This window comes from Brachycentrus maculatus, unplaced genomic scaffold, assembly GCF_059751285.1.
Source record: "Brachycentrus maculatus isolate JH-2025_06_01 unplaced genomic scaffold, ASM5975128v1 h1tg000176l, whole genome shotgun sequence".
Classification (NCBI taxonomy): domain Eukaryota; kingdom Metazoa; phylum Arthropoda; class Insecta; order Trichoptera; family Brachycentridae; genus Brachycentrus; species Brachycentrus maculatus.
The window spans coordinates 695,435-722,075 of record NW_028280928.1 but is presented as its reverse complement, the minus strand read 5'-3'; the positions used below and the strand labels follow the sequence as shown (position 1 = coordinate 722,075).

The 26,641-nt window shown below is 35.5% G+C and overlaps 1 protein-coding gene across 1 annotated transcript; it reads right to left on the bottom strand.

Moving 5' to 3' along the window:
• Window positions 1-3,754: 3,754 nt before the first annotated feature.
• On the bottom strand, window positions 3,755-26,478 carry LOC148308080 (uncharacterized). Its single transcript, XM_088262242.1, has 16 exons — window positions 26,227-26,478; window positions 23,124-23,310; window positions 21,694-22,180; window positions 20,552-20,959; window positions 19,516-19,863; window positions 16,230-16,871; window positions 15,764-16,150; window positions 15,002-15,685; window positions 14,414-14,923; window positions 13,019-13,243; window positions 10,334-10,768; window positions 9,702-10,049; window positions 8,564-9,469; window positions 7,141-7,338; window positions 4,436-5,538; window positions 3,755-4,357 (listed from the first exon to the last, which is right to left on the bottom strand). The coding sequence occupies exons 2-16, from the start codon at window positions 23,197-23,199 to the stop codon at window positions 3,888-3,890; spliced, it is 7,227 nt and encodes a 2,408-aa protein (XP_088118368.1). The 5' UTR covers window positions 23,200-23,310; window positions 26,227-26,478; the 3' UTR covers window positions 3,755-3,887.
• Between the last annotated feature and the right edge of the window lie 163 nt (window positions 26,479-26,641).

The window sequence follows — 26,641 nt, the reverse complement described above, 5'->3', positions numbered from 1 at the left end:
TTGACATGTTCAGTAGGCCCTTACCAAATGAATAACTGAACAGCTTCATGAAATACACATTAATTATCCACGACAAAATTGATGATCACGGAACAATCATATATATACAGAGATCGATTACTGACATGTGATTCACGACATCTATTAAACATGCATTTATTATTAGAATGTAAATTTAGGGTAATATTTTACACAAGGTTCTACTTTGCCGCACAACAAAACAACTTGACGACCATGGAAATACATTTTTTTTTAAATATGCCAACACTGATTATCTGCCAAACATTAAAATACATTTAGAAAAACTTATCGGTATAACATTTTACGAGTACATACATTGAAACTAAAAGAATGTCCAGCAATTTCACAAATTTTTATGATGTCAAAATAAGTTTTGTATAAAAAAATAGTGACAGTTCCAGTCAATTGTAAAGATAAGGTTAGCAAGGTATATTTAAAGAAGTAACTTAATTTTTGTTTTGGTACTGTAACTGTTTTATTGATTTGAAAACCATTTTTTATTCTTGCTTATCGGTGAATAATTTGATACATTATTAAGGAATTACTCTCAATCTCCACCGATTTGTTCAGGAGAAGGGTCTACTGGATATGTATCATATGTTTTACAATGAAAATAAAATACTTATGAATTAATATAACTATAAATTTGAGGACATTAACATACAAAAAATAAGCAATCCCAATAAGGAAGGAAAATATATTATTTATAATTTGCATTTATGTATAATAATAGATTGGGTTATTATACTTGTTCAGTTATACATCAAGCAGCACACTTATATTCTACTAGTACTTTTAACATTTATATTTCTATTAAACCACCATAAAAATGCATAGGGTGAACAAACAACACCTCGTCATTGCCGTAAGTCAAACCATTTACCTGCTCAGATATACAGTCGAACTCGGTTATAACCAGGATGAAGGGACAGACTGAATTTGCCCGTTATAACCGTTTCTCGTTATATTAGAGAATAGGTTTTTTTTTTTAAACATACCTATCACATGATGTATGTTATCTGGAATGGTCACATAACATGTATATATGTCACAATTGAAACAAAATTCATACAATTCACCAATTACACACGTCATATTTTTCTGTCAATCCAGATTTCTTATAAAAAATGGAAAATCCTGTGCTTCTTTGAATACAAAACCATTGTAGCAGTTTCATCAAAATTCGATCCCGGCTGCATCGGTCTAATTCCCCGGGCAGATTTTATTGATATAATTTATTGTTGAGGTCGAAAATGTTTTAAAACATTCAAATATTTACAACATTTAAAAAAAAGACGATCTCTTTTTGCTCGCTATAGCCGAGAAGTTGCTTGTTATAACCGTTAATAAATGTATGGAGAAAATCAAAATTCAAAATTTCAACAAATGTTTCCTCATTATATCCAAAATCTCGCTTTATCCGTGCTCGTAATAACCGAGTTCAACTGTATATTTTATTTTTATTTGCTTATTTTTTACCTGATATTTTTACTAGTTTATAAATGGGGGGCATTATTCATCAAGTTAATATGTACTCATTTTTTTTTAAAGAAAATGTTTGATAAAAATTTCATATCTAATATAATTTCATTATATTAAAAATAAAAATAAAATAAATATATTTTTGGGTCTGAGAAGATACCTCGCATTTATCAGGTCCGTATTGCTCCTAAAATTCTTCCATGCTTATGAAAAACATTATGAATAATGATATAACACATGCACGATTTTTTTCTGGATAATTATTTATCCAATTTATCACTTACGACGTGTCATTTGTTCACCCTCAGTATATGTATATTATTAAAATAATAAAAAAATTATAAATGTATGATTTTTATAAGCTTCAAAAACGATAAAACAGATTTATAATGGAGCATAATACAATATTATTTTTTAAAAAATACACTATTAAAAATTGGGTGCCCACAACTAAAATAAGAAACGAATAGAATAAAAATATCATTGAAATTTAATTGATTTTATTTTTGAAGCTAATTTCTGTGCTTTAAACAACAAAATCAACACTCATTATTTGAAAACCTTATGTGGAAAATTTTAAATGATAATTAAATTAGTTTTAAACGAGTGATTGCGGATGTCTCTGATTTTCTTTGTGAGCACAAGTGATAAAAGCACCAAAATAAAAAAAAGAACAAAGTAAAATTATTGAATTAGGACTATCATTTATATAGTAACATTAAGTATGTAAATGCACTACAAGCCGGGGAAGCTTGTCCTAAGATTATCAACAGCAATCGCATGCTTTGTTATGTATATTTTTTCGGTGATCTACTGAATTTTGTCTCTTCACATTTAGTTTTCACTAAACATAAAATAATACTCACTACACTGATTTAAAAAGGCAGCCAATCAAAACAAAACATTTTCTAGTATTTCTTATTTCACTATGATATTCTTTTCTTCATTAAACCGAAATGACATTAGTGACGTGCGTAATTCGGCGTAACATCATGAAAATGTATGAAAACACACACAAGAAAAATTATATTTGGTCTAATAATCTCAAACTTATGGCTGATGAAATTATCTACATACACAATCAATATTACCCTAGAACAGACCAATCTGAATCGAGAAAAATAAAAACTTTAGAAAGAAAGATTATACAAAAAGTCAATAAAAATCGAACATAAATAATATTATGTATAATGATATAATAAAGAAAGAATTTGAAGAAAACTTTTAGTTGAGATAGTTGGTAGGTGTGTGTTGGTTTGATTGTCACTTAGTGAAGAGTGCGCTGGCCGTGGCTAGGTAGGGTAGCTAGCCAGGGGAGTTGGTGTCTCTGAGGGGTGTGGGGACATGTGGCCGTGCGCACCGCGCGCAGGGCATGCCCGTGACGTCGCTTAGTTTCATCGTGTCGTGCTACTGTAAGCTGTAAACATGCTGTTTTATAAGCTTATGTGGCCGGGTGGCGGTACTGCCCGCCAGTCGTCGGACTAACCGGGTTTTGTAAATTGTCCAAATGGTTTTCGTTTTTCCTGTTTGTTCACTTTGACACACTCGGAATAGTAAACTTTCGTTTCACTGGTACTTAACGCATTGTCCTTTACGAGTATGATCAACAAAATCTACCATACAATACTGTTACCATTTGGGAAGACATCGCCTTAATTAACCTTAAACCTAGGGAATATACGAGAGCAGCCGCGGTATATAAAAATACTCGGCCGTTTCACTCGGCTCACAAACCTTGAGGGGATCGGGACCACTAATTGACAACAGGTAACCGGCACTCCAGCACTCGGAGAGGTCCCGGCGGTTGTTCTCGTATACTACTTCTATAAATGCGTACATATATAATCTTGTCAGGTCAGTATGTATAGGCACATTTAACATTTTCAATAACAGGACAACATTCCATTTTATATATCCATATAAGTAAATAAAATACACTCTCACCGATGCAAATATAATATACGATAATAACTATACCGATTATACATATGTATAATATTATAAACATATATATATGTATATATATGTATATATATATATATATATATATATATATATATATATATATATATATATATATATATATATATATATATATATATATGTATATATATATATATATATATAAACATATATTTATAAATATATAATTAAATAAAATATTTCTTATATTATTTGTACTTGTTCAACAAATTGTTGCAATAAAACTATATCTTAAATATATAAATTATACAATACGACCAGATATACTCTCTTCCATTCTGTATCCCTGTATGTTAAAGGTACCGTGTTACATAATTATTTATAGTCTCCAATGGTACAATGGTATCTTAATATATGTAAATCATTTAACAGCTGCCAAAAGGCTTTCATCCCCGCGCGAATTAGAATCCAAAATCAAAATTATCTAAAGAATCGTAATTCTCTTCGGACAAATTACTAGATAATAGAGACGGACTACAAATAACAATTCTTTGGTCGATTTCATTTGGCGTAGCTTGATTTACATTATCGGGGTAGCAGTCTCGGAAACATACCAAATCGTCCGGAGCGTACAGACACTCCGGAAACGGCGGAAGGTTGTGGAGCGTATGATCTGGGTGGCCGATGACACTATACTCCGAGTCATCGGCGCTAGATATAAGAGATGAGGTAGATGAGTTAACATTCATGGTAAGCGTGTCGGTACCGGAGTCCGGCCAGAGCGCGGCTCCTAGTACCGAGTCTGTATTCGCGTCACTTATTATGGTGGAATGTAACAAGAGGCTGTTAGCATCCAAATCTATGTGTTGAGGAGAGCGGGCGGCGCCAGGGCGTGGCGTCTCCGGCTGACGGGGCTTCCAGGCTACTTCACCTGCAACAAGAACTCCGGTTAGGTGGCACTTACGCTATACAGACCCTACGCGATATAGACAACGAGCACACTACTCACCCCATCTCGGCATGCAGACCGCTGGGTCTAATATGGTGGTAGACGGATCAGAAGCGTGATTGTGTTCCGAATGGTCCAGTGTTTGGCGGTGGCTGGATTCGTGTTCTCCATTACTTATTTTCCTACTTAATATTTCCTCAGTCTCATATTCATCACTAACTTCTACATTTTGGGATGATACCTCGCCTAAATGTAAGTCTGCATTCTTTACAAGCTCTTTGATTATGTCTTCCTGAAATGATTCGATTTGATGGTCGGGTTCCCGGTAGGTCGGGGTGTCGTTGCTCATATCCAACCAATAGTCAGGCAAGGAGTCGATCAGACTGAGAAGCTCCGAGTCGCATCTCTCCGCCTCGGAGCCGTTCTGGGGGGCGTCGTGTTCTTGGAATGCGAGAACGGCGGAATAGCTATCCTCGGGTTCGCCGCACAAGTCTAACTTGTTTGGTGATGACGCAGACTCACTCCACCTAGTGTCGTGATGAATGCGTAATTCGAGAGACGAGTCCGTACTACAACTAATATTATCTTTATTTCTATCCTTAACTTCTTTATTTTTTTTTATTATCACAGAAGATTTAAAATTTTCAGATGTAGTTATCACAGACAGTGTCGAATCAGTCGATGCGGTCAGCCGCATGCGATTCTTATCGTATAAACTAGGATCGTTTTCCGTGACATTCATTTCGACGTCATTATGGCGCTTCTTGTTATGCTTGAGCAGGTTGGGAAAGTTGGTGAACGCCATGTCGCAGTGGCGGCACGGGTACGGGCGCAGGCCCTGGTGCACGTTGGTGTGCTGGCGCAGCTTGGCGGAGCTGAGGAAGCGCTTGGCGCACACGCCGCACGAGTAGCAGCGGCCCGAATGCGTCTGGGAGTGCTTGCGCAGGCAGTAGGCGTTCCGGTACCAGCGCTGGCACACGGGGCACTGCTGGCGCTCGCCCTGCGCGGGCAGCGCGGCGGGCGCGCCCTCGCGGTGCACCAGCTTGAGGTGCTGCAGCAAGTTGATCTTCTGCGAGAAGCGGCGCCCGCACACGTGGCACATGTACTGCAAGCTCTGCCTGTGGGACCCCAGGTGAAACAGGTAGCCATTCTTCGAGTGCAACCTGCCCAATTTAAACACAATTGCGGTTACTACTTGTGACAATTAAATATCTTACTGTGTGCGCTCTTATTTGCAGGGTGTGTGCAAAACATCGCAAATGTGTTATGATCAGCTCATAAGCTTCAGACTTACAAATGTAGCGTTCGGTCGTGTAAAGCTACACGCTACATTACCTTTGTAATTTGTACACAAATACTACAATTGCAACATACTTATATTAATACACTTAGAACGGGAATGGTATTTCTACCCGTTCAGTCGATTCATGCTTAAGGAAGGGAAGGGTACTTTTACCTTCTGAAGCGGCTTTATTGAAAAGAAGAAATTATCCAATGTTTTATTATTAATATTATATACCAATCTCTTTATTAAGGTCTTAACTACGTGTATATAATTATAAAATCCCGTCGTCAGTGGTCCGCAGGTGTAAAAAATACCCATCCGAAATGTGTTAAATGTATGTAGAGTACCTTCATATGGAATGTAGCCCTGCATACCGCGTAGATCTATTGGTGATAGCTAGTTAAATAACATTGACTGCAACTAAATTACAGAGAAAACGGTAAAAAAAAAAGGAGGCAAATATACCGCCAACTCTGGCCAAAATAAGAATTTATGTATTAAATGTTAAATCAAACACTGATTTTTTGAGTCTACTAGGTTGTATTTTATAATTTAAAAAAAAAAATCTATTTTGTGACAGTTGTTTCGCCTAGTTATAGCAACGAATAAAATTCATTTGAAAATGCCATAACTAGGCGAAACAATTGTCACAAAATTGATTTTTATGTATTTTTTTTAACAATAAAACAAAACTTAGAAAATCAACTTACTCAAAAAATCAGTATTTGATTTAACATTTAATACATAAATTAAAATGGAGTTTTACAAATTAAACGCCAAATCTATAAATATGTTGTAGCGCAGCATTGTATTTTGTATAATAAAGAAGGCACGAAAATAAACACATTCCAGTACCTAAATAATGATTTACAAGTCTTTTCAAACATTCAGTCACGAGGATGAGAGTGAAACTCTCCCGACCGGATCAGGGTTGCCTTCTAAGTCTGCGGCGGCCGATAAGCGAGTGCCGGACACTACATCCTGCCGTGGGTGGCTGACGGCCGGTCCATAAATAAAATATAAATGTTTATATTGTAAAAGGAGAGGTGAGAATACAATTTGTCCGCCCCCGTAGTGTAATGGTCAGCATGTTTGGCTACCATTCTGGAGGTCCCGGGTTCAATTCCCAGGGGGGGGTCAAATAAATAGAAGTGATTTTTTCACTCTTATATTTATTCAATATCACCCTGGACTAATACCCAAAGCGGAAGGCCGCTTTGGGTAATCACCTTTCCTTCACATGTTAATGACCAAGATAATACTGCATTTTTATGATACAGTGCCCTATGCACTATCGGGTGTGGATAAGAGTTTTAAAAAAATGTCTTGCATCATCACTGCAAACTTGGAACTTGAGGCGGAGGGCTTTCCTTTCCTTCATGAGTTGACGATCAATATAACAACGCGTTTATATGATACAGTGCCTTATGCACTATTGGGGTGCGGACAAGGGGTTTGAAGTTGAAGAATATGGGCTTACATGATGCCACACACGGTGCAGGTATAGGTGGTGTGTCGGGTGTGGCGGGTGCGGATGTGCAGCTTGAGGCCGGGCTCCGTGTGGTAGGGGCGTTGGCACAGTGGGCACGTGTAGCTGGGGGCGTCTCCGCTGTGCTGCTGCTGCATGTGGTCGCCCAGGGCGCACTGCCGCGAGAACCGGCTCGGGCAGATTCTGCACCTAAACGAGGACAAAACAAAACATTGCCGTAAGAAACATTGTAAAGACTAAATAAATAAATATAATAAAAAAGCAATTTTGTCCGCTTCCGTAGTGTAATGGTCAGCACGCTCGGCTACCGTTCTGGAGGTCCCGGGTTCGATTCCCAGGGGGGTTCAAATATGTTATTTTTTCGCTGTAATATTTATTCAATATTACCCTGGACTGGTACCTGAAGCGGAGGGCTGATCACCTTTCCTTCATGTGTAAACGATCAAGATAACACTGCGTTTCTATGAAGCAGTGCTCTATGCACCATTGGGGTGCGGATAAGGGTTTTATATGTATATATATATATATATATATATATATATATATATATATATATATATATATATATATATATATATATATATATATATATATATATATATATATATATATATATATATATATATATATATATATATATATATATATATATATATATATATATATATATATATATATATATATATATATATATATATATATATATATATATATATATATATATATATATATATATATATATATATATATATATATATATATATATATATATATATATATATATATATATTTTATTATTCCACAGAGTTAATGACATATATTAGTATAGTCAATAACTAATTTAATGCGAGTTCTGATACCTATGACAAATAAATAAATTGTGGATATATCGACATCAAAATTTTTTTTTTTGACGTTATAGCAAAACATTTCAGGCCGTACATCGAAAACGTGCCTTAATTGAAGAGGGCCGATGTAGCGAAATGCCGTGTAAAGAGCGGCCGTATAGCGAGGTATGGGTGTATTTGTGTAGTGTGGGTGGTTAAAAGCTATAGTGTAATGTCATTCATTTGAAATTCAAAGTTTATCAAACATTTCAAATCAGCTGATGTAAAATTTTTAAAGAAATTTATATTTTTTGATGATAAAATCTACGATTTGAATCAAGTGAATTTTAATTACCGCTTTTATTCACTTTTTTTATCATTTTGTCAACAAAAAAGAATTATTCCTTTTAAAACATAATTATTATTTTTCAGTTGAAAGTTTGTTATGAAAAAACCAGAATTATGTAACATATTTCAAATTATGGAGCAAATTAATGAACTTTTACTCAAATGCTTCGTAGTAATAAGGTGGCCAACGCACATTCCTATATACAATAAGTTTTAAATAAATAAAAATACAAGCTTACTTGAATCTTCCCATGTGGCGGTAGCGATGATTCCGGAAGCTGTGGTAGTCTCTATACTCACGGTCACAAACGGAACACGTGTATAACACCTGGCAACCATTGTGTGTAGTATTAAAGTGTTTGTCCAACTCCGTCTTGGTTGAAAATTTCAATTTACATTTACCGCAAACTATTCCGATACAAGGGATGTTACTTCTGTTCCGCCGAGAAACAAAATTAGACAAAAGCTGATTGGTTACTTTGTCTTCCGATAAATATTCATCAGTTTTCTGCTTTTCTCTGGGTAGGGAACAATCGCTATTATCCTTGATTATTTGTAATCTTTGATCTGAATTTGGGGTTGTCATGAGTTGTTTAACTCCTTCACACGCATCTGCGGGGCATTCAAATAGTGTATCCGAGTCTATTTCGCAGTATGACAGTATATTGACTGGACTCGGAGGTTGGAAAAATACGGTATTAGTAAAGCACATTCTTTCCTCCAAAAGATCTTGAATCCTCTTTTCCGTATCACATGAGGAGTTATCTATCTCTATACTAGAAGGACCGTCTTCGTACAATGTTACCGAGTTCATATCGTGCTTGCCCGGAGAGAAGTATTCGCCTTTGTTGTGGCTATTGGAGTAGTCGGTGTTCAGCGATGCGTTTACGTAATCCCGAGATGATATATCCATGTTACTAGGAGAACATGAAGATTTGGTGAGAGGCGAGCTCTCGCTGCGGATCCTGGAGTCAGAGTGGCACGATGACAGGTTGTGTTGGTTGAGGCTATCTTGTGTGGGATAGATCTTGTTACACAATTTGCAAGTAAAAGTGACAGTGTCTTTGTTGTTTCCAGAATGTTTATCTTGTATGTGGCGAAACAGGGTCCGGTACTTGGCGTAATTTTTGGGACACAACGGGCACCTGAAACGATTTGAGTAAATTAGCCAATAGAATTTAGACAGTAGTAAGAATACAATATTCGTCAAGACTTACTTATGGCTTTCTCTGATAAAATAATAGAGGCAAAAATAAAACTAAAATACTTTTGGAACGGATCATTGCACATAACGGCAATGTATAAAATTAGAATTTATTTTTCCTTACCAGCATAAAGTAAGCCGACATATCAATCTCTAATTAGTAGTAAACAGACCTGAATTGAATATTTTCATGTTGGCTCCTGCAATGCACGGTGAAGTCTTCGAATTCTAAAAAATCTTTAAAGCAGATAGCGCACGAGTACACAAAATTAGAGTGTGGATGTTTGGTTTGAAAGTGATTATGGAAAAATTTCCGGCCAATGTAACTCTGTTTGCATTTATTGCAAAATATAAAAATTTTGTTCTCAGTTTTGGGCGGCATCATCGGTACCGGGGTTCGGGAACCGTCGGGCGGATTGGCCGATTGATCACTTCCAGTATCCTCTTTGCAATGAAACAACCTCTTGTGTGCGCGAAAATGTTCTTGTTGAGTGAAGTGAATCCCCGGACAGTGATTGCAACTGCAAAAATAACAAAAGAATTTCAATCTTCGTAATAAATTTAAAAATCGTGCAAATTCCTTTTTAAGTTAACTTTTAATAAGCCGTACACATTTCATGGGAACGTAACATTGAAAAATAAAATTCTACTAATTACATATAGAAAAAAAAAAATAATGGCTGAATTGAAGCGGATTCTTATGTCCCGTATTCTATATATGGGAAAACTTGAAAATCTTTACGCTTTTACGAGGACCAGCGGTATCATCATCCAAACACAATTCATAGATATAGTAGTAACTTACATGATTCTCCCTTTGACAAAATGGCGGTAGCAGTGGAAGCGAAATCGTTCGTAATTTTCGTATTTTTCATCACAGAGGGAACAAGTATAAACAATGTCTACTCCGGCGTGTTCTATCGTAAAATGTCTCTGAAATTCCATTTTGCTAATGTACTTTTGTTGGCAGATATTGCAGAATATACCGCAGCGGGATGCCCATTTGGTGCTCTTATCATCGAAGTTGGAGGTTTCTCCAATGTCTGCGGTTGTCACATGCTCCCCAGCTCTAGTGTTCTCGGGTTGAACACACAAATCTACTTCACAATGTGATGGAAACATATCCATTCGAGTCGGAGTTTTAATATATTGAGCAGATGAAATTTGATAAGAATGAACTTTTTTCTTGTGAAGTACCAGTTTACTAAGCTTAGTAAAGCTCGATTTGCAATAGGAACATCTGCAAAAAGGATAAATAACTTTAATAAAACAATTTACAAGTATTTTATTATATGTAATACTGTGGAACCCCAAAAATCTGAACTAATTGGGTACTTTTTACATTTAAATTTAATATTACAGCACTTGAGTAGCAATACTGGTACAGTACTGTTTACTTTATTAACTTTTCAAAAAAAAAAATAAACCAAATTAGGTTTGTTATATAGAAATTTTATGTGATGTGTTCTTCAGTATTTGCGTGTTTTTGAAATGTTTCCCTACAAATGTTTTTCTTGAAAATCTTGTTCGGATTTCTGGGGCTCCACTGTATTGCCGCACCATTCGTCACATGCGTATTAGTCACAACTTTTTGGCAAACACGATTACTGAATTTTGGTCTTCGGTCTTGAATGGATTAATAGGAGACAATTCATGAAATATTGCACCGGTAGGTGGATTGATAAGAGGCAATTCATGAAATATTGCACCGGTAGGTACTGGCATAAATTATATTGGAAACGTACAGCTTGTCAATTTAGAGTAGAAAATATTAAAAGTGGAACTACGAAATTTGTAGACTAGCAACACCAATATTTAACTGTCAAAAGTATCAAACACATTTTGTTTAGCGTCGGCGTACGAGTTTTCATGTGATATTGATATTTAAATTGGCTTTATGTATTTTAAAAAATTCACTAATTATAAAAACTATTATCAACATGAATAAAACAATAAAAAGTGGCACTAGGGAGGTAATTTTTAACGTTTTTCAACGTTGTTTGGAAGAATGTAAAGCCGAAAATATCTCAATGGATATAACGGACGTTTATAGGCAAACTTCCAAGATGTTTTGAAGTTTTTGCTATTTATTTTTAATTCTGTAATACTTTGAAATGATATATAGACAATGTTGCTTGAAAACACTTGAAAATTACTTTTTATTTGAGATTATGTTTACATGCTGTTTTGACAGTTCTCTTTAAGCATAATGACACTGTAAATGCAGAACACTGTAAACGATATATAAAAAAAATATCTTTAAAACACGAGGAATGTCACCGTCTACATGAAACCACCTTATATTATATTTAAAGTTACATGTTATTATTTTTTTCTACGAACTCGTGTTAAAAAACATTAACAATTCTATCTTTACTGTATGTTTCGATAATAACAATATTTTACTATTAAGTTATGTTTGTATGTTATTTATTGTATTTCATTTAATTTTGAGATCAGTGGGTACCTATCTATATTGCAATGAAAAAATATTTTTGTGTAGTTAATATTTTACAAAATTGTAGGATACACAGCTTTACATTTCCAGCATGTGTTCTATTTTAGTATTGCCATTTAAACAACAGTGGCGCCCTCCCTTGTTTTCTACTCTTTATTGACAGACTGTAGTCATGTTATACGGTGGTTACACAATTGCATTAGGGGTTCTAGACACGTGGATCAGAATAATCACTGGGTATGTATGAGGAGATGCACGAGTGTCGAAGAGGCTAAGAATGTTAGTGTAGGCGTCTGGCCACGCCGTCAGGTTGGCACCGCCGAAGAGTACGAACATGACGAGTTCGCAACGGAGATTCCCGAACGAAATCAACGATCGCGGCCAACCGAAGAGAAGACGACGAGGTCACCTACATCGCTTGATTCTAACGGACGTGTTTATCTAGCCTCACATTTTTACTTCTATATTTCATTAATTAATTAGATTAAATATTAAAAGTAATTATCAATAGTAATTGTAGTGTACGAGCTTATATAAATAAAGGATCTGTAAGTAAGAATTCTTTAAATATCCTTTTCTGGCTTCCCGTTTCAATAACTCACACGTGATTCTTTCACGTGTATAAATGGCCACCTCAACGTAGCAATCCGCTACACACACACACAAGGTGGCCAAATTGGTGACCCCGGACGTTCACAGGTGATCAAATTAGCAAAGACAGAATGGTGTGGTGTTCTATCCTCTCTGCCTACCACCGCAGCGAAGCAACGTGACGGTTACTTAGCTAGTCATTAATTATTGCACGGTTACAATTTTTTACTATGATACAAAATTATACATTTCTGCCATTGCCTATAATTTTTTTCTAAGCATTATACTTACTTAACCTTTCCCTTGCTAGAGGGCGAAGCAACGTGATGGTTACTTAGCTGGTCATTAATTGTTGCACGATTTTAAAATTTTACTTATGATACAAAACGATATATTTCTGTCATTCTTTACAAATATTTTTTTTTAAAGCATTTTACTTACTTAAACTTTCCCTTGCTAGAGTGGCGGTAGCAGTGGCCTCTGAACTGCTCGTAATTTTCAAAATCCTTTCGGCACCAGCAGCATGTGTATATAAGGCTGAATGTAACGTGTTTCTCTTGGAAATGTTCCCTAAACAGCAGTACAGAGATGAACTTGCGATCGCACTTCCCGCACAATATTCCGTTCCGGCTTATCCACTTTGTATTACGACTCTGGTCTCTAAGCCTAAAAGAAATTGGTAACAGGAAAAGTTCATTAATTTATATAAATAATAAGCATTCTATTTTACATATTGAAAGCATTGTTAACTTTGTGGTATGGTAATACATACATATAATATAATTTATATTTGAAGCACTAACTTTGTGATTTTCCATTTTATAGTTAAAATGTAACTTTGTTCTAAAATCACTATAAATATTTAATTATAACTTAGTTATAATGTCTACCGGTTTTGAAGCTGTACTGTATAATCTAAGCTGACATTAGTATTAATCAGTCGTGACAAAGAAGCGATTAGCTTCGAAACCGGTAGGCATTATAACTTTTACCAATCTTTTACTTTAGGTTTTAACTATATGTACTTGATTATCAATTCCCGTCGCCAGCGGTCCGCAGGCGTAAAAAACACCCGTCCTAAGTGTGTTATGTTCGAAAAGTGCGAAAGTGGTACTCATGAAGTAGTGTTTTTAAGTGATATTACTCAAATTTAATGATGAATGATAAGGAGAGTGTTATATGTACGTTATAATTAAAATGTAATTTAGTTATAATAAAATGTTTATAGTGATTTCAAAACAAAGTTACATTTTAATTATACGTACATATAACACTCTCCTTATCATTCATCATTCAATTTGTGTAATATCACTTAAAAACACTACTTCATGAGTACCACTTTCGCACATAACACACTTAGAACGGGTGTTTTTTACGCCTGCGGAACGCTGGCGACGGGAATTGATAATCATGTACATATAGTTAAGACCTAAAGCAAAAGATTGGTACACAATATTTACATAAAAACATTAAATATGTAATTCCTTTATTTTTGACTTGGAAAGGAGGCCAGCACAGAAGGTAAAAATACCCTTTCCGACCTTAAGCATCAATCGACCGAAAGGGTGAAAATACCTTTCCCGTCCTTAGCGTGCTAAGAGAAGATACCGTAACAAAAATTGACTTAAAGCCCACCTATTTTTTTATGACTTTATTATCAATTGAAGATTTTACTTATTTTTGCCCTAGTAAAGGTGAATTGTTCATAAATAATGTAAAATGCTGGCTAACTCAACAAAGCATATTCATAATACAGATTTTAAGTAGGTATTAAATTTTCAATTATTGCCTAATAATTATAATAATAAGTGAAATAAAAATGAATGTGAAACAAACCTTCTGATGAGTTTGGAAGTGGGGGAGCAAGAGTGTGCATAAAATTTATTCAGGTTAATAAAACGGCATCTACACTGACATGTGTAGATGGGATGCCAGCCGAAATGTTTACTACTAAAGTGAGCTTCAAAATCTGTATTCTTCTCAAACTTGTACTTGCACAGTCCGCACAATAAAACACTATTCCTGTTCTTCAAGTCATTCTTAGGGTCATTTTTCAAATATTGGATATATTCTTCTGATTTGTTGATAATTGGCTGCTTCGGTTTATTACGCACATTTTTAATAATCGATTTGTCACATAACATTGTTGGTTTTCCGCTTTGGTCTTTTACGTTTATTTCATTTATATGTTCATAGCTATTATGATTTTCATCGGAGGGCATATAATTTATCCGAGACAAAGATTCCATATCGTCAGTTTGGTGTTTCTTATCGAATAACTTGAAAGCTTTGATGTGCGCGTCTAACTGCTCTTCGTGTGAAAATCTAAGCTGACAATAACCACACCTAAAATAAACATGTTAGCGGATTATGAATAGATAAAAAATATATAGACTTTGTAGTCGAACATAAAATAATACTCACATCAATCTTCCCCTGACAAAATGGCGCCAACCGTGGCTTATAAAAGTTCGGTAGTGTTGAAATTGATGAAGACAAACAGAGCATGTGTATAGGATGTCACATTGCGGATGCTGTTTATGATAATGAGAATGATATATAATTTTTCCGGGAAACTTCTGGTCACATTTGATGCAGAGAATTCCGTAGGCAGAAAGCCAGCTGAAGCTTCTAGCGCTGTTCTCGTCCGAGACTTTATTTTCACGAATCCTCTTCTCCTTTTCGCAGGTAGAGTTGTATATTTCCACACTACTAGCGCTAGCAGAATGCTCTTCATAAAACAAGGTCGAGCTTTCCTCATGTTTGCCTAGATATCTCTCCGTTGTATCTCTGTATTCACTTTTGTTGTTGCTATTGGAAGAGTAGCTGGTGTCCAGCGATGTGTCTGTGTAACTCTGAGACGATATATCCATTTTATAAGGGGAACACGAAGCCTTGGTAAGAGAAGAGCTCGCGCTGCTGATGCTGGAGGCGTCAGAGTGGCACGATGACAGGTTGTGTTGGATGAGGCGATCTTGCGTGAGGTAGACCCTGTTACAAAACTTACAAGTAAAAGTGACAATGTCTTTGTTGTTTCCAGAATGTATATCTTGTATATGTTGAAACAGGGTACGGTACTTGGCAAAACTTTTGGGACACAACTGGCACCTGAAACGATTCGAGTATATTAGCCGACAGAATTCAGATGGTGACCGAAGGTACAATTACAATATAGGAGAGACATACTTATGACTGTCCCTGTTGAAGTGGCGGAGGCAATGGTTGCTAAAACACCTGTAGGTGTCGTATTGCTGATTGCATACGGAGCACGTGTACACGATGCCCGTCTTGGGGTGGTTCTCTTCATAATGGGATAGAAACGAAGCTTTATCCGGGAATTTCATTTTGCATTTACAACAAAATATCCCATAGTGAGATAACCAAGTGTATAAGTGTTTCTGTCCTCCGGAATCGGCGCTGTACTCCGTGTTGGCCGAAGGTACGGAAGGAGGCTGCCGGCAGAAGTCTGCATTCTTGTCGGCCCCACCGCGTAGCGCGTGGGAAGGATGGACGGCCTTGATGTGACTCAGCAAGCGGTACAGTTTCGGGAAGCGATGAGAACAATGGTAGCACCTGCAAGCATCGCCACATTACAACACTGTAGGAATATTTTTGAGTAAATGTTTTAAGAATATCAGGAGATACGACTTACTTGAACCTTCCTTGTGTGAAGTGGCGGTAACAATGCCCCCGAAAGTGATTGTAGTTATCATATTCCCGTTTACACAGAGGACAAGTGTAAATGGCGGAGGAGTCGTGTTTCTCGTGATAGTGGTCATCGAACGCATGTTTGTCTGAGAATTTCTCGCTGCATTTTCCGCACAGTATCCCGATATGGTGATGCCAATTATTGAGCTCACTGTCCATGTTGCTAACAGTGTCCATATTGGAAATCAAATCGGAAATATCGCTCTCCGACACTATGGATTGTGAACACCAAGAATTTTGATCTTCCATTTTGATAACATAACTGTTTATGTCTTCTTTGTTGGCCATTTCTGTTTTGCGATCGATTTTAAAATATTCTTTTTCCGAGCTAAATATATCGCTACTATTATTCAAAATAAAAGTTTTATCTATATTTGTACAAATATCTATATCAACATTGGAATTTCTTCTTTGTACTATATTATTTGTATCATTAATTTCCAGTTCTTCGTGTTTTAGTCCAAAATAATTATTGGTAGTAATTTCCTTATCGGTGAACTGAGAGTGGATTTCTTGACAGTGAACCGATTTTGTATGCTTTAGTAAATTACATTTGTTTGTGAAACTCGCGGAACACTCATTGCAACTAGAAAACAAAAACAACTTTTATTATATTTCACTGAAATAACATAATCCGGCGGGGTACAATCATCCATTTATAATTTCAAAATAAACAAAATATATATTTTTGAAATTAATTTAAACCTATTAATTTATCATAAAATAATTACTGATGACATTTTAATATGAAAATAATTGTATTGCAGTAAAATGAAGTATGCGTAAATGTTCTAACTAATGGAAGGTTATTTTCAAATATTTTATAATGTGGTACATTTTGTAATTATGCATATTAAAAGCTAGATATTTACTAATTAACAATACGGTAATCAAATATGTGAATTGCAAGATCCCATCGCTCGCTTGCAGTAGGGACGGATCGTTGTCAAGTGCCTTTGCCACAATATATGATTTATGCCCGAACCGGGCAAATGCTGTCCAACTAAGGAATTTGTTTGCTTTTTTGTGAAATTGGTGAGGATAATGCTGAGGAATTGATAACTGTCAAGGTGTCACAATTTTAATTTTAGTATGATATTACCCTACCGCGTGTTTTATGAAACTTAAATATTTCATTGTTTAAATTCATTCCTATACATTTAAGAATTGTTATTTTTTACTTAAAATCGGGACTTTAAATATATAATTTAAAAAAAATATATATATTTAAACTGTATGACTGGGTAAAAATATCCTAATACTGCCACATTTTGTCATTTGCAGCGCCTATGCTACATAAACACTATCCATATTTATTTTCTTTTTCATATATCGCTAACTCCTTTCAAGAACGTCATAAATCAAAAATCGGCAATTTTCAGTTAGTCATGTTTTCAGAATGCCCAGAAAATTTACTATATCCTAGCAAAAGAGGCATATTTTTAACTTAATATTTACCCGCTACAGGGCAGAAAATGTTGTTTTTGCATTTTGAAGAAAAGGTATTGTTTAATTATTTTTTTAAATATACTGAATATTTTTCAAATGGAGAAAAAACCTTCAGGTTTTACCTAAAAAGATCTGTTGCATACTAAAAAGTTCAATAACTGGCTTGATATTTATTTTTAATACATTGTGTTATATTTTTAAACTTTAAAAACATTCTCCTGAAAAATTAAGTTTTTTGATTTATGACGTTCTTGAAAGGAGTGAGCGATATGCACTACATATGATTAACAAGTACAGTAAGTCCTCTACTTACATGATTTCGACTTACGTGAATTCGTACATACAATATTTTTTTTAAATTTGAGAGATTTAAAAAATATATTCTCTCCACGTTTTCATTTAGAAAAAGAAACAATTATTTTAAAGAATTAACCCACAAAGCCTTCAATTAAACCACCAAAAGAACATTCCATCGTGCGTAGTTCGTATCATATCCCATATATGGAGGCATCTCACTATCGTGACAATTTCTCCTATGGTATATTCGTGTTAACAAACAATCGCAACATTTTGCGATCTACTTTTAAATACACATTGATAAGAATACAAGCTGCTATATCTGAGTACTAGAGTGACCCAAAGTCAAAATGCTATGTAAAAGCTAGTTATGCAGTAGCCATGATACTAGTCGAATGAAGCATATTAAATCTCAAATGAGAACAATAATCACTGATGAGCATTTGGAAAACTGTTTGGGTGTAGCAACAACATCAATCGTTAACGTATCAACATTGATGTACTTAGTTCCGACAAACGAAATCAGATGTCTCACAAATTAAAAAAAAAAAAGTTGGTTACCCATGCTTTAAAGTCTGTGGGTAGGATAATTATTAAAAATAATTAGTAAAAAAATAGTACTAATGCAATATATGATAATTACCAAAAATAGAGGTATATAAATAATAAATCAGTAGTTTGAACTTAAATGCAACTATATATTTATCTTCTTCTTCTTCAAACCCTTATCCGCACCCCAATGGTGCATAGGGCACTGCGTCATATAAACGCAGTGTTATCTTGATCGTTAACACATGAAGGAAAGGTGATCAGCCCTCCGCTCCAGGAACCAGTCCAGGGTAATATTGAATAAATATTATACTGAAAAAAGTCACTTATATTTATTTGACCCCCCCCTGGGAATCGAACCCGGGACCTCCAGAACGGTAGCCGAGCGTGCTGACCATTACACTATGGAGGTGGACAAATATAGTACACATAAATAATTACGTATGAAGCTGATTAATAACTTCTAAAAATGATGTTTTATTAAATATATGCATGTAGATCTATTCTGTTTTCACATATGTACATACTATATCCTTTGAAACTAGCGCACATAACGTATATCTAAAAATATCACAATTTTTTTTTCTTTCGGCTTATATGAAAACCTTTGGAATAAATAAAACACGTAAGTGGAGGACTTAGGTTTGTGCACTACACGGAATTTTACCATCCGGCACGTCAGTTAGCGTTTTAAAACGATGATTGACTTGGATTGGCTTGTGGTTTTGTCCATCTTTCTTCGGATCGGTGTTCTTGATCGGTGCATGAACACGTTGCGCGTAAATTTGATCATGCTAAACTGTCGTAGTCGCTTTCATTTTTCAAAGCCGGACTGCCGGACGGTAAAATTCCGTGTAGTGCACAAGCTGCCGTACTGTACACGATAAAATGAATAGACGTTAGTCAATACAAATAAGTTGAATGGTTGGGCAAACCTGAATTTGGCATTTTCATGTTTACTGCCGCAATGTGTTGCGAATACTTCGTATTCTTCAAAATCCTCATAGCAGGTATGGCATGAGTAAATAATATTTGAGCGTGGATGTTTGATTGGAAAGTGATTATCGAAAAAATTCCGGCCACTGTATCTCTGTTTACACTTGTTGCAGAATATGAGAATTTCATTCTCGATTGTGGGCGGCACGACCGGTACCGGGGCTTGGGAACTGGCGGGCGGATCGGACGGTTCATTACTTCCAGTGTCCTCTTTATGATGAAACAATTTCTCGTGTGAGAACATATGTTTTTCTTGAGTGAAGCGAATATCTGGACAATGACCGCAACTGGAAAATATTTTTAAAAAATCACATTTTAAGGAAAATGCAGTAAATTAACCAAAACCAAATTTGTCTCTCTTTGACCAAATGGCGACAACATTTGTTAGGAAAGTGATTATAATTTTGAAATTAAATGTTAGGGTGAAGACTGACCGGAGCATTTCGTCGTAACATCGCTCGCAGCAAGCATGTTACGTTATGACTTTACAGCATTGCTGACTGACCGCGATCAGTGCTCGTTTGTGGCCTCGTGCTCAGTGTTGCCATACGTCACCAAAAAATCTGAATTAATGAAGATAATAAGAACTGAAGTCTAGAAATCTGTATAGAATCAATAACCCAAAATCTGTATGAATCTTTGCAACTTTGCATTCGTAGTTAAAATGTCAGACGACAAAGACGTGATTCTTGGTTCTGTTAATTTAACAAATTACAGCTTACTGAAGATGAAGAAAAAAAAAGATTCCCCGCAGTTTGGGGAATTTCCCACAGATAGGCAACCCTGGTACTGACCTAAAATTGCATCCGACTTCAGATGGAGCATTCGGAAGGAGCGGCGAGCAGCTCGGCTCGCTGCACTGACTACCTGAATGCTCGCATCGTAACATGTTACGTTACGACGAAACGCTCCGGTCAGTTTTCACCCTTAGACATTAGTCAATACAAATTAGTTAAATGGTTGGGGTAAGCTAACCTGAATTTAGCATTTTCATGTTGTATGCTGCAATGTGTTGCGAATGCCTCGTATTCTTTAAAATCCTCATTGCAGGTAGGGCATGAGTAAATCAAATTGAAATATGGATGTTTGGTTCTAAAGTGTTTATCGAAAAAATTCCGACCACTGTATCTCTGTTTACACTTGCTGCATAATATAGTAATTTCCTTCTCAATTGTGGGCGGTACTACCGGTACCGGGGCTTGGGGGCATGATATAAGAATTTCCTTCTTAACCGTGGGCGCTACGACCGGTACCGGGGCTTGGAAACTGTCGGGCGGATCGGTCGGTTCATTACATCCAGTGTCCTCTTTATGATGAAACAATCTCTCGTGTGAGAGCAAATGTTTCTCTTGAGTGAAGCGAATATCTGGACAATGACTGCATCTGGAAAATATCAACAATTTTTTTCTTCACGTTTAGAAAATTGCAGTAAATCAATGCTGATGTGTACAAACCACACCAACTTGTAAGGGTGTGCAACTACAAGTGCCCCAGCTGTGGCCGCTATTCACCCTACTTATTACAAACAATTTATTTTAAACCTTATCCGCTCCCGTTAATACAAAGGGCACTGCATCATATAAACGCAGTGTTATCTTGATCAATAACACATGAAGGGAAGGTGATCAGCCCTCCGCTTCAGGTACCAGTCCAGTTATATTGAATAAATATTAGACTGAAAAAATCACTTATATTTATTTGACCCCCCTAGGAATCGAACCCGGGACCTCCAGTATGGTGGCACAGCGTGCTGACCGTTACACTACGGAGGCGGACAAAACTATAGGTATTATATCTGCAAAGAAAATAAAGGAGAATATAAGCAACAGCACTTAAACTTTAAAAGCTCATGTTCCTGTGTGATTTTTGGAGACATATTGCAATTTCCTTCCCCGTATAATAGTGATGTCCTTCATTTGTCATCCGTGTACCGTAAAATATACATTATTTCTAAATCCAAGAACCTGGGGTACAGGACTGATCACCTTACGTTCATATAATGAATGACGAAGTTAATGGTGCATTAATTTGATCGGGTGTCCAATGCAACAGCGGGTGTGGATAGGGTGTAGAGAAATGGTCAGATGAAGTAATCCGCGTGACGATAAGTTACTTACTTGATCCTCCCTTTTGCGAAATGGCGGTAACAGTGGTTACGAAAGCGGTTATAATTTTCATTTTCTTCTTCGCACAGAGAACAAGTGTAAACGGTTTTAGTACCGAAGTGATCCTTGGCAAAATGATTGTCAAAGTCTATCTTGTCGGCGTAGTTTTGTTTACAGACGTTGCAGAATATTCCGCAGCGGGATACCCATTTGGTGGCTTTCAAACCGGTGTCCTTATCTTTAGTATTAAATTTCAAAAATTCATCAATATTTATTTCCTCCGCAGTGGAATGTATATTTTGGGTTTGGAGTTCGGGATTATCATTCTCGGCGGTGAAATCGGAAATAATGGCCAATTTGGAGGGCTCCGGGTCGTATTCCAAGTCCTTATCGGAAAATAGAATAGTCTGATTGCTCATGAACTGGGTGATTTTACCAGAGAGCATCGCCCATTCTCTGAAGAGACCGAATGTACCTGTGATGTCCGGATTTAGGTGATCTGAAAACAAATTGTACATAGTTATACACTTTGAATAGACAAAATGTAACACGGGCTTGAATTCTAGATCAGTGGAACCTCTCATAACGAGTAATTCGCATAATAATTTCGCACAAGTATTTGTTTTTTATTATTTACAAAAATACTTCAATTTTATACTACTTCTGTGAGCCTAAGCGCTCCCTTAACCTGTTAACCGGGCGGTCTGCTGTCCAATTACGCAACTTGTAACGGGCGCGAATACTGATTCACTCTGTGTCTTAAATTCATGTCGAGACATGTATGGATGACTAATACCTTTGTTGTTCGAAAAATATATGTCCATATATATAATATAATAAACATATATTTCAAGGACGTATTCATATGTCCTACCCGTACCCGATATTGTTTACATTTAACGTATTTATGCGTCCCGCCCGGTTAACAGGTTAACAAGCAACATTTCGCATAAGGAGTTACAGAGACAGGGTAAGTCCCTTTTTCATTCACTTGTGAGCCAAGACTTCTGCGCCAGTCTAAACAAAAAATGTTTCGCGTAACGGACAGAAGAGAAGGAATTAAGTATCCAATATTTTTATATGAATATTATATACCAATCTCTTTGTCTCAACTATATATGTAAATAATTATCAAATCCTGTCGCCAGCGGTCCGCAGATGTAAAAATACCTGTCCGAAATGTGTTATTATATCGTAGTCGTACAGGAGAAAGTGACCAACCAACAAAACGTAAAATGTTTAGGAGGGCCTTTTAACCATTTTTACACTTTTGTCATCAATGCAGTTAGTCATTTTTAACAAGTCAATATATTATACTTCCAAGTTTAAAATCACTTTGGGTTTTTTACTAGTTCAACATCAAGCTAGTAAGATGTCAAATATTCAATAATCACTAATAATTTTCTCCTGTACGAGGACGATATATGAAATTTCAGACGCACCGTTAAAGAGTTGCTGATCAATGTTTGGTACATCGATCCCCAGATTGAAGTCCATCATGAATTGGGAATTCAGCATAGCTTTTGGTGAAAGCTCAGTGCGGGTGGGGAAGAGGGAAATAAATCATACTGGTGTGGTGGAGCCCGCGGTATTGTCAGTCATAAGAGCCTTCAGTAACATTTGAAGCGGCTGAAATCAATTATTTACTATTAGTTATGATGATCAATGAGAAAAAAAACCCATTAGACAGATCCATTAAAAGTTGTTTGAAGATTTAGCGTTTAATTTGTATAACTCCATTTTAATTTATATATTAACTTATCCAGGAGTATGGTCGTATATGTACGACCAATACAAACATGATTTATATAAAAAAAAATTGAAATATGATTTATGTCAAAATTATTGATGTTTCGATGAATCGTGTTTACTGGTGTAAATATTTTTTTTTATTCATGAAAATATGTTGCTTATCGCATCGACTTTGATATAAAATTATAAAAAGGAAAAAAAACACATGAAAAAAAACTCTCTCCTGGACAGGTTAAATATTAAAATCAAACACTGAATTTCAGAGCACGAAATTACATTTTATTGTTAAAAACACATAAAAAAAAATTGTTACAATTGTTTTGCCTTGTTATGCCATTTTCAAACTAATGTAAAGATTAAATGGACTGATGGTCCTTATATAGATGTAAAATTCTAGGTACTTAAGTAATATGTAGTTGTAACATGTGCAGTAACAATTAAAAGTTATATAAAAAATTAATTGAGGGTACATCTGAAAACTAACAGTAACTCGCCTAATGTATTATATATTATTATGATATCTCAACATAGATGAAGAAGAATATGGAAGTCTGGGTCCTTACAGGGCTTACTACTGTCATAGGCTTGGTTAACTAATCACTTTACACATGTGTAACATTCACCAATTCTACCCATGATTGACAACCACACTACTCAAATTTGTGTAACTTTTAGATATATTGATCTAACTCGTGACACAGTATGTGCGAGTTCACAACAGCCATCTATGTTGGAATGGGAAAGCTTTTATTTAGCAGAGACTCTTTCCATATATGTATGCGAGGTCTGAATCCTGGATTATATTCACATACTCGAGGCTTGCCGTAAAACATGATTTAATTTTTTTCAATTAGTTTGTAAATTTGACCAGATATTTTATTTACAATGTGAATATTACATGTGCGTAAAGTGATCACTTAACCAAGCCTATGATGGTCGAAAGACCTGTAAATGCCGAGACTTACATATTCTTGTACATCTTTGTAGAAATGTCAAAAAAAAAACAAAAAAAAGACTCCGAAGTGGAGATAATCCAGATATCGCTCACTCTTTTCAACAACGTCACATATCAAAAAACTTGATTTTTCAGATCATTTTTAAAGTTAAAAAATATAATGAAATATACTAAAAATAAATATGAAGCCACTTATTGAACTTTTTACTGTGCAACAGATCTTTTTAGGCAAAACCAGAATGTTTTTTCTCTATTTGAAAAATATTAAGCATATTTAAAAAAGAAATTAAACAATACCTTTTCTTCAGCAATGCAATGCAAATGCTAAAACAACACTTTCTGCCATGTAGGGGGTAAACATTATGTTAAAAATATGCCGCTTTTGCTGGGATATAGTACATTTTCTGGGCATTCCGAAAACATGCACAACAGCACAAAAATTGTTGATATTTGAAATATGACGTTGTTGAAAGGAGTGAGCGATACGTTTTTTTAATTTTTTTTTATTTGTATACATTTATTTAAATCACAATTTATTCATATTTAGAACTTTTTTTTGCAGAGACCCACCAAGCCACCTTGTGTGTCTTGTTGGTGGAGTTCTTTTTTTAATACATTTTTTATTGTTTTTAACGATTTTAACCTAATATACACACAAAAAAGAGAAGAAGTATTCGGACACTCAAAATGTAATGCGTTATATATTTAATTTTTTACAATCCTGTATAATATTATGCAATTGACAGGAGACTCATCCAGAAATTAAACACAGGACTTCTGGAATGGCAACCAGGGGATAAGGCATTATCTATGTAGATAAGTCAAGTGTAAATAAACTTGTATTTACATAAAAACAAATATAATTTTTACTTTTTTCTTCTTCTTCTAACCCTTATCCGCCCTATGCACCCAATGGTGCATAGGGCACTGCATCGTATTTACAACCTTATCTTGATTGGTAACAAATGAAGGCAAGGTGATAACTCCTGCGCCTCAGGGACCAGTCCAGAATAATATTAAATAAATACTAGAGTGTAACATCACTAAAATTTATTTTCACCCCCCCTGGGAATCGAACCAGGGACCTCCAGCACGGTAGAAAATACACTAACCATTACACCACGGAGGCGGACAAAGAACTTATTTTTTTACAGCAAACATTAACTTTATGACAATAAGGATCGCACCCAGTTTCAAAATGCCAAACATTATTTTTTTTTAATAAAAAATAAATATTGGAATTTTTTATTATTTACAAAAAGACTTCAATTTCATACTATTTCTGTGAGCCCAAGCGGCTCATTATTAGAAATAGGTATGAAAATATCAGAATGGGTACATGGGATTCATATTACCAATTAAAATCCTGAAGTAAAGTTACCCTTGACTTAACTGCGTAGATAACGCATTTGTTATAAACCACCAAATATGCTAAACGATACGAGGGCGAATAATTGCAAGATTTTTTTTTTCAAAACAAACTGTTTAGTTAAGTAGTAACAACCAGGCTGCAAAAGTAAAATATGAAAATAAACATTTTCCTTTTGAAATAAATATCGTGAATAACAATAAAAAATGTGATCGATTATGTTTTCAATGTAAATTTCTCAAAATTTAGTACCCAGTGGACTACGGACTTGAGTCGGTGTATGTGTATGTATACATATACATATTGTTATGCCAAATCTCATGAAACTCGAGAATACACTCTCCGCCCTGTATAAATGCTAGTAAAACTATCATCTCATAAAAACCTTTTGAAAAAAACATCATTTAGCATAACTGTCTTTATCATAACGCAAAGTTTTTGCAATATAAACAAAACAGTGACCACTTACTTTTGCCGCATCGTGGTGCGGGCATTGAGCGAAGCTAACCTATAAACATGTTTAGTTTTTTATGCATTCGGGTAGGGAGACATCTCATATGAATTAACAAAATAACGGAGGATGGTTTAAGACTGTTATAAATTTGTCAATGAAATGCATTAAACTTTGCATTTCACGGAATGAACCCATCGCAAAACGCACCGGACATCACATTTCACAGACTTTATTTCTCCATATTGGAAAAAAACCACAGACTAGAGTGGACTAGAGATTCTATAAAAATTAACAGCTCAGTACTGCTCAGTACTTCGTATTCGTTATTGCCGAAAAACTAGTAGGTACTTAGGTATTTATGTATGTACCTATATTTATAAAGTACTCGTGACTTTATTGTTGTAAGTAAAGGGGTACTCGCAATTATAGA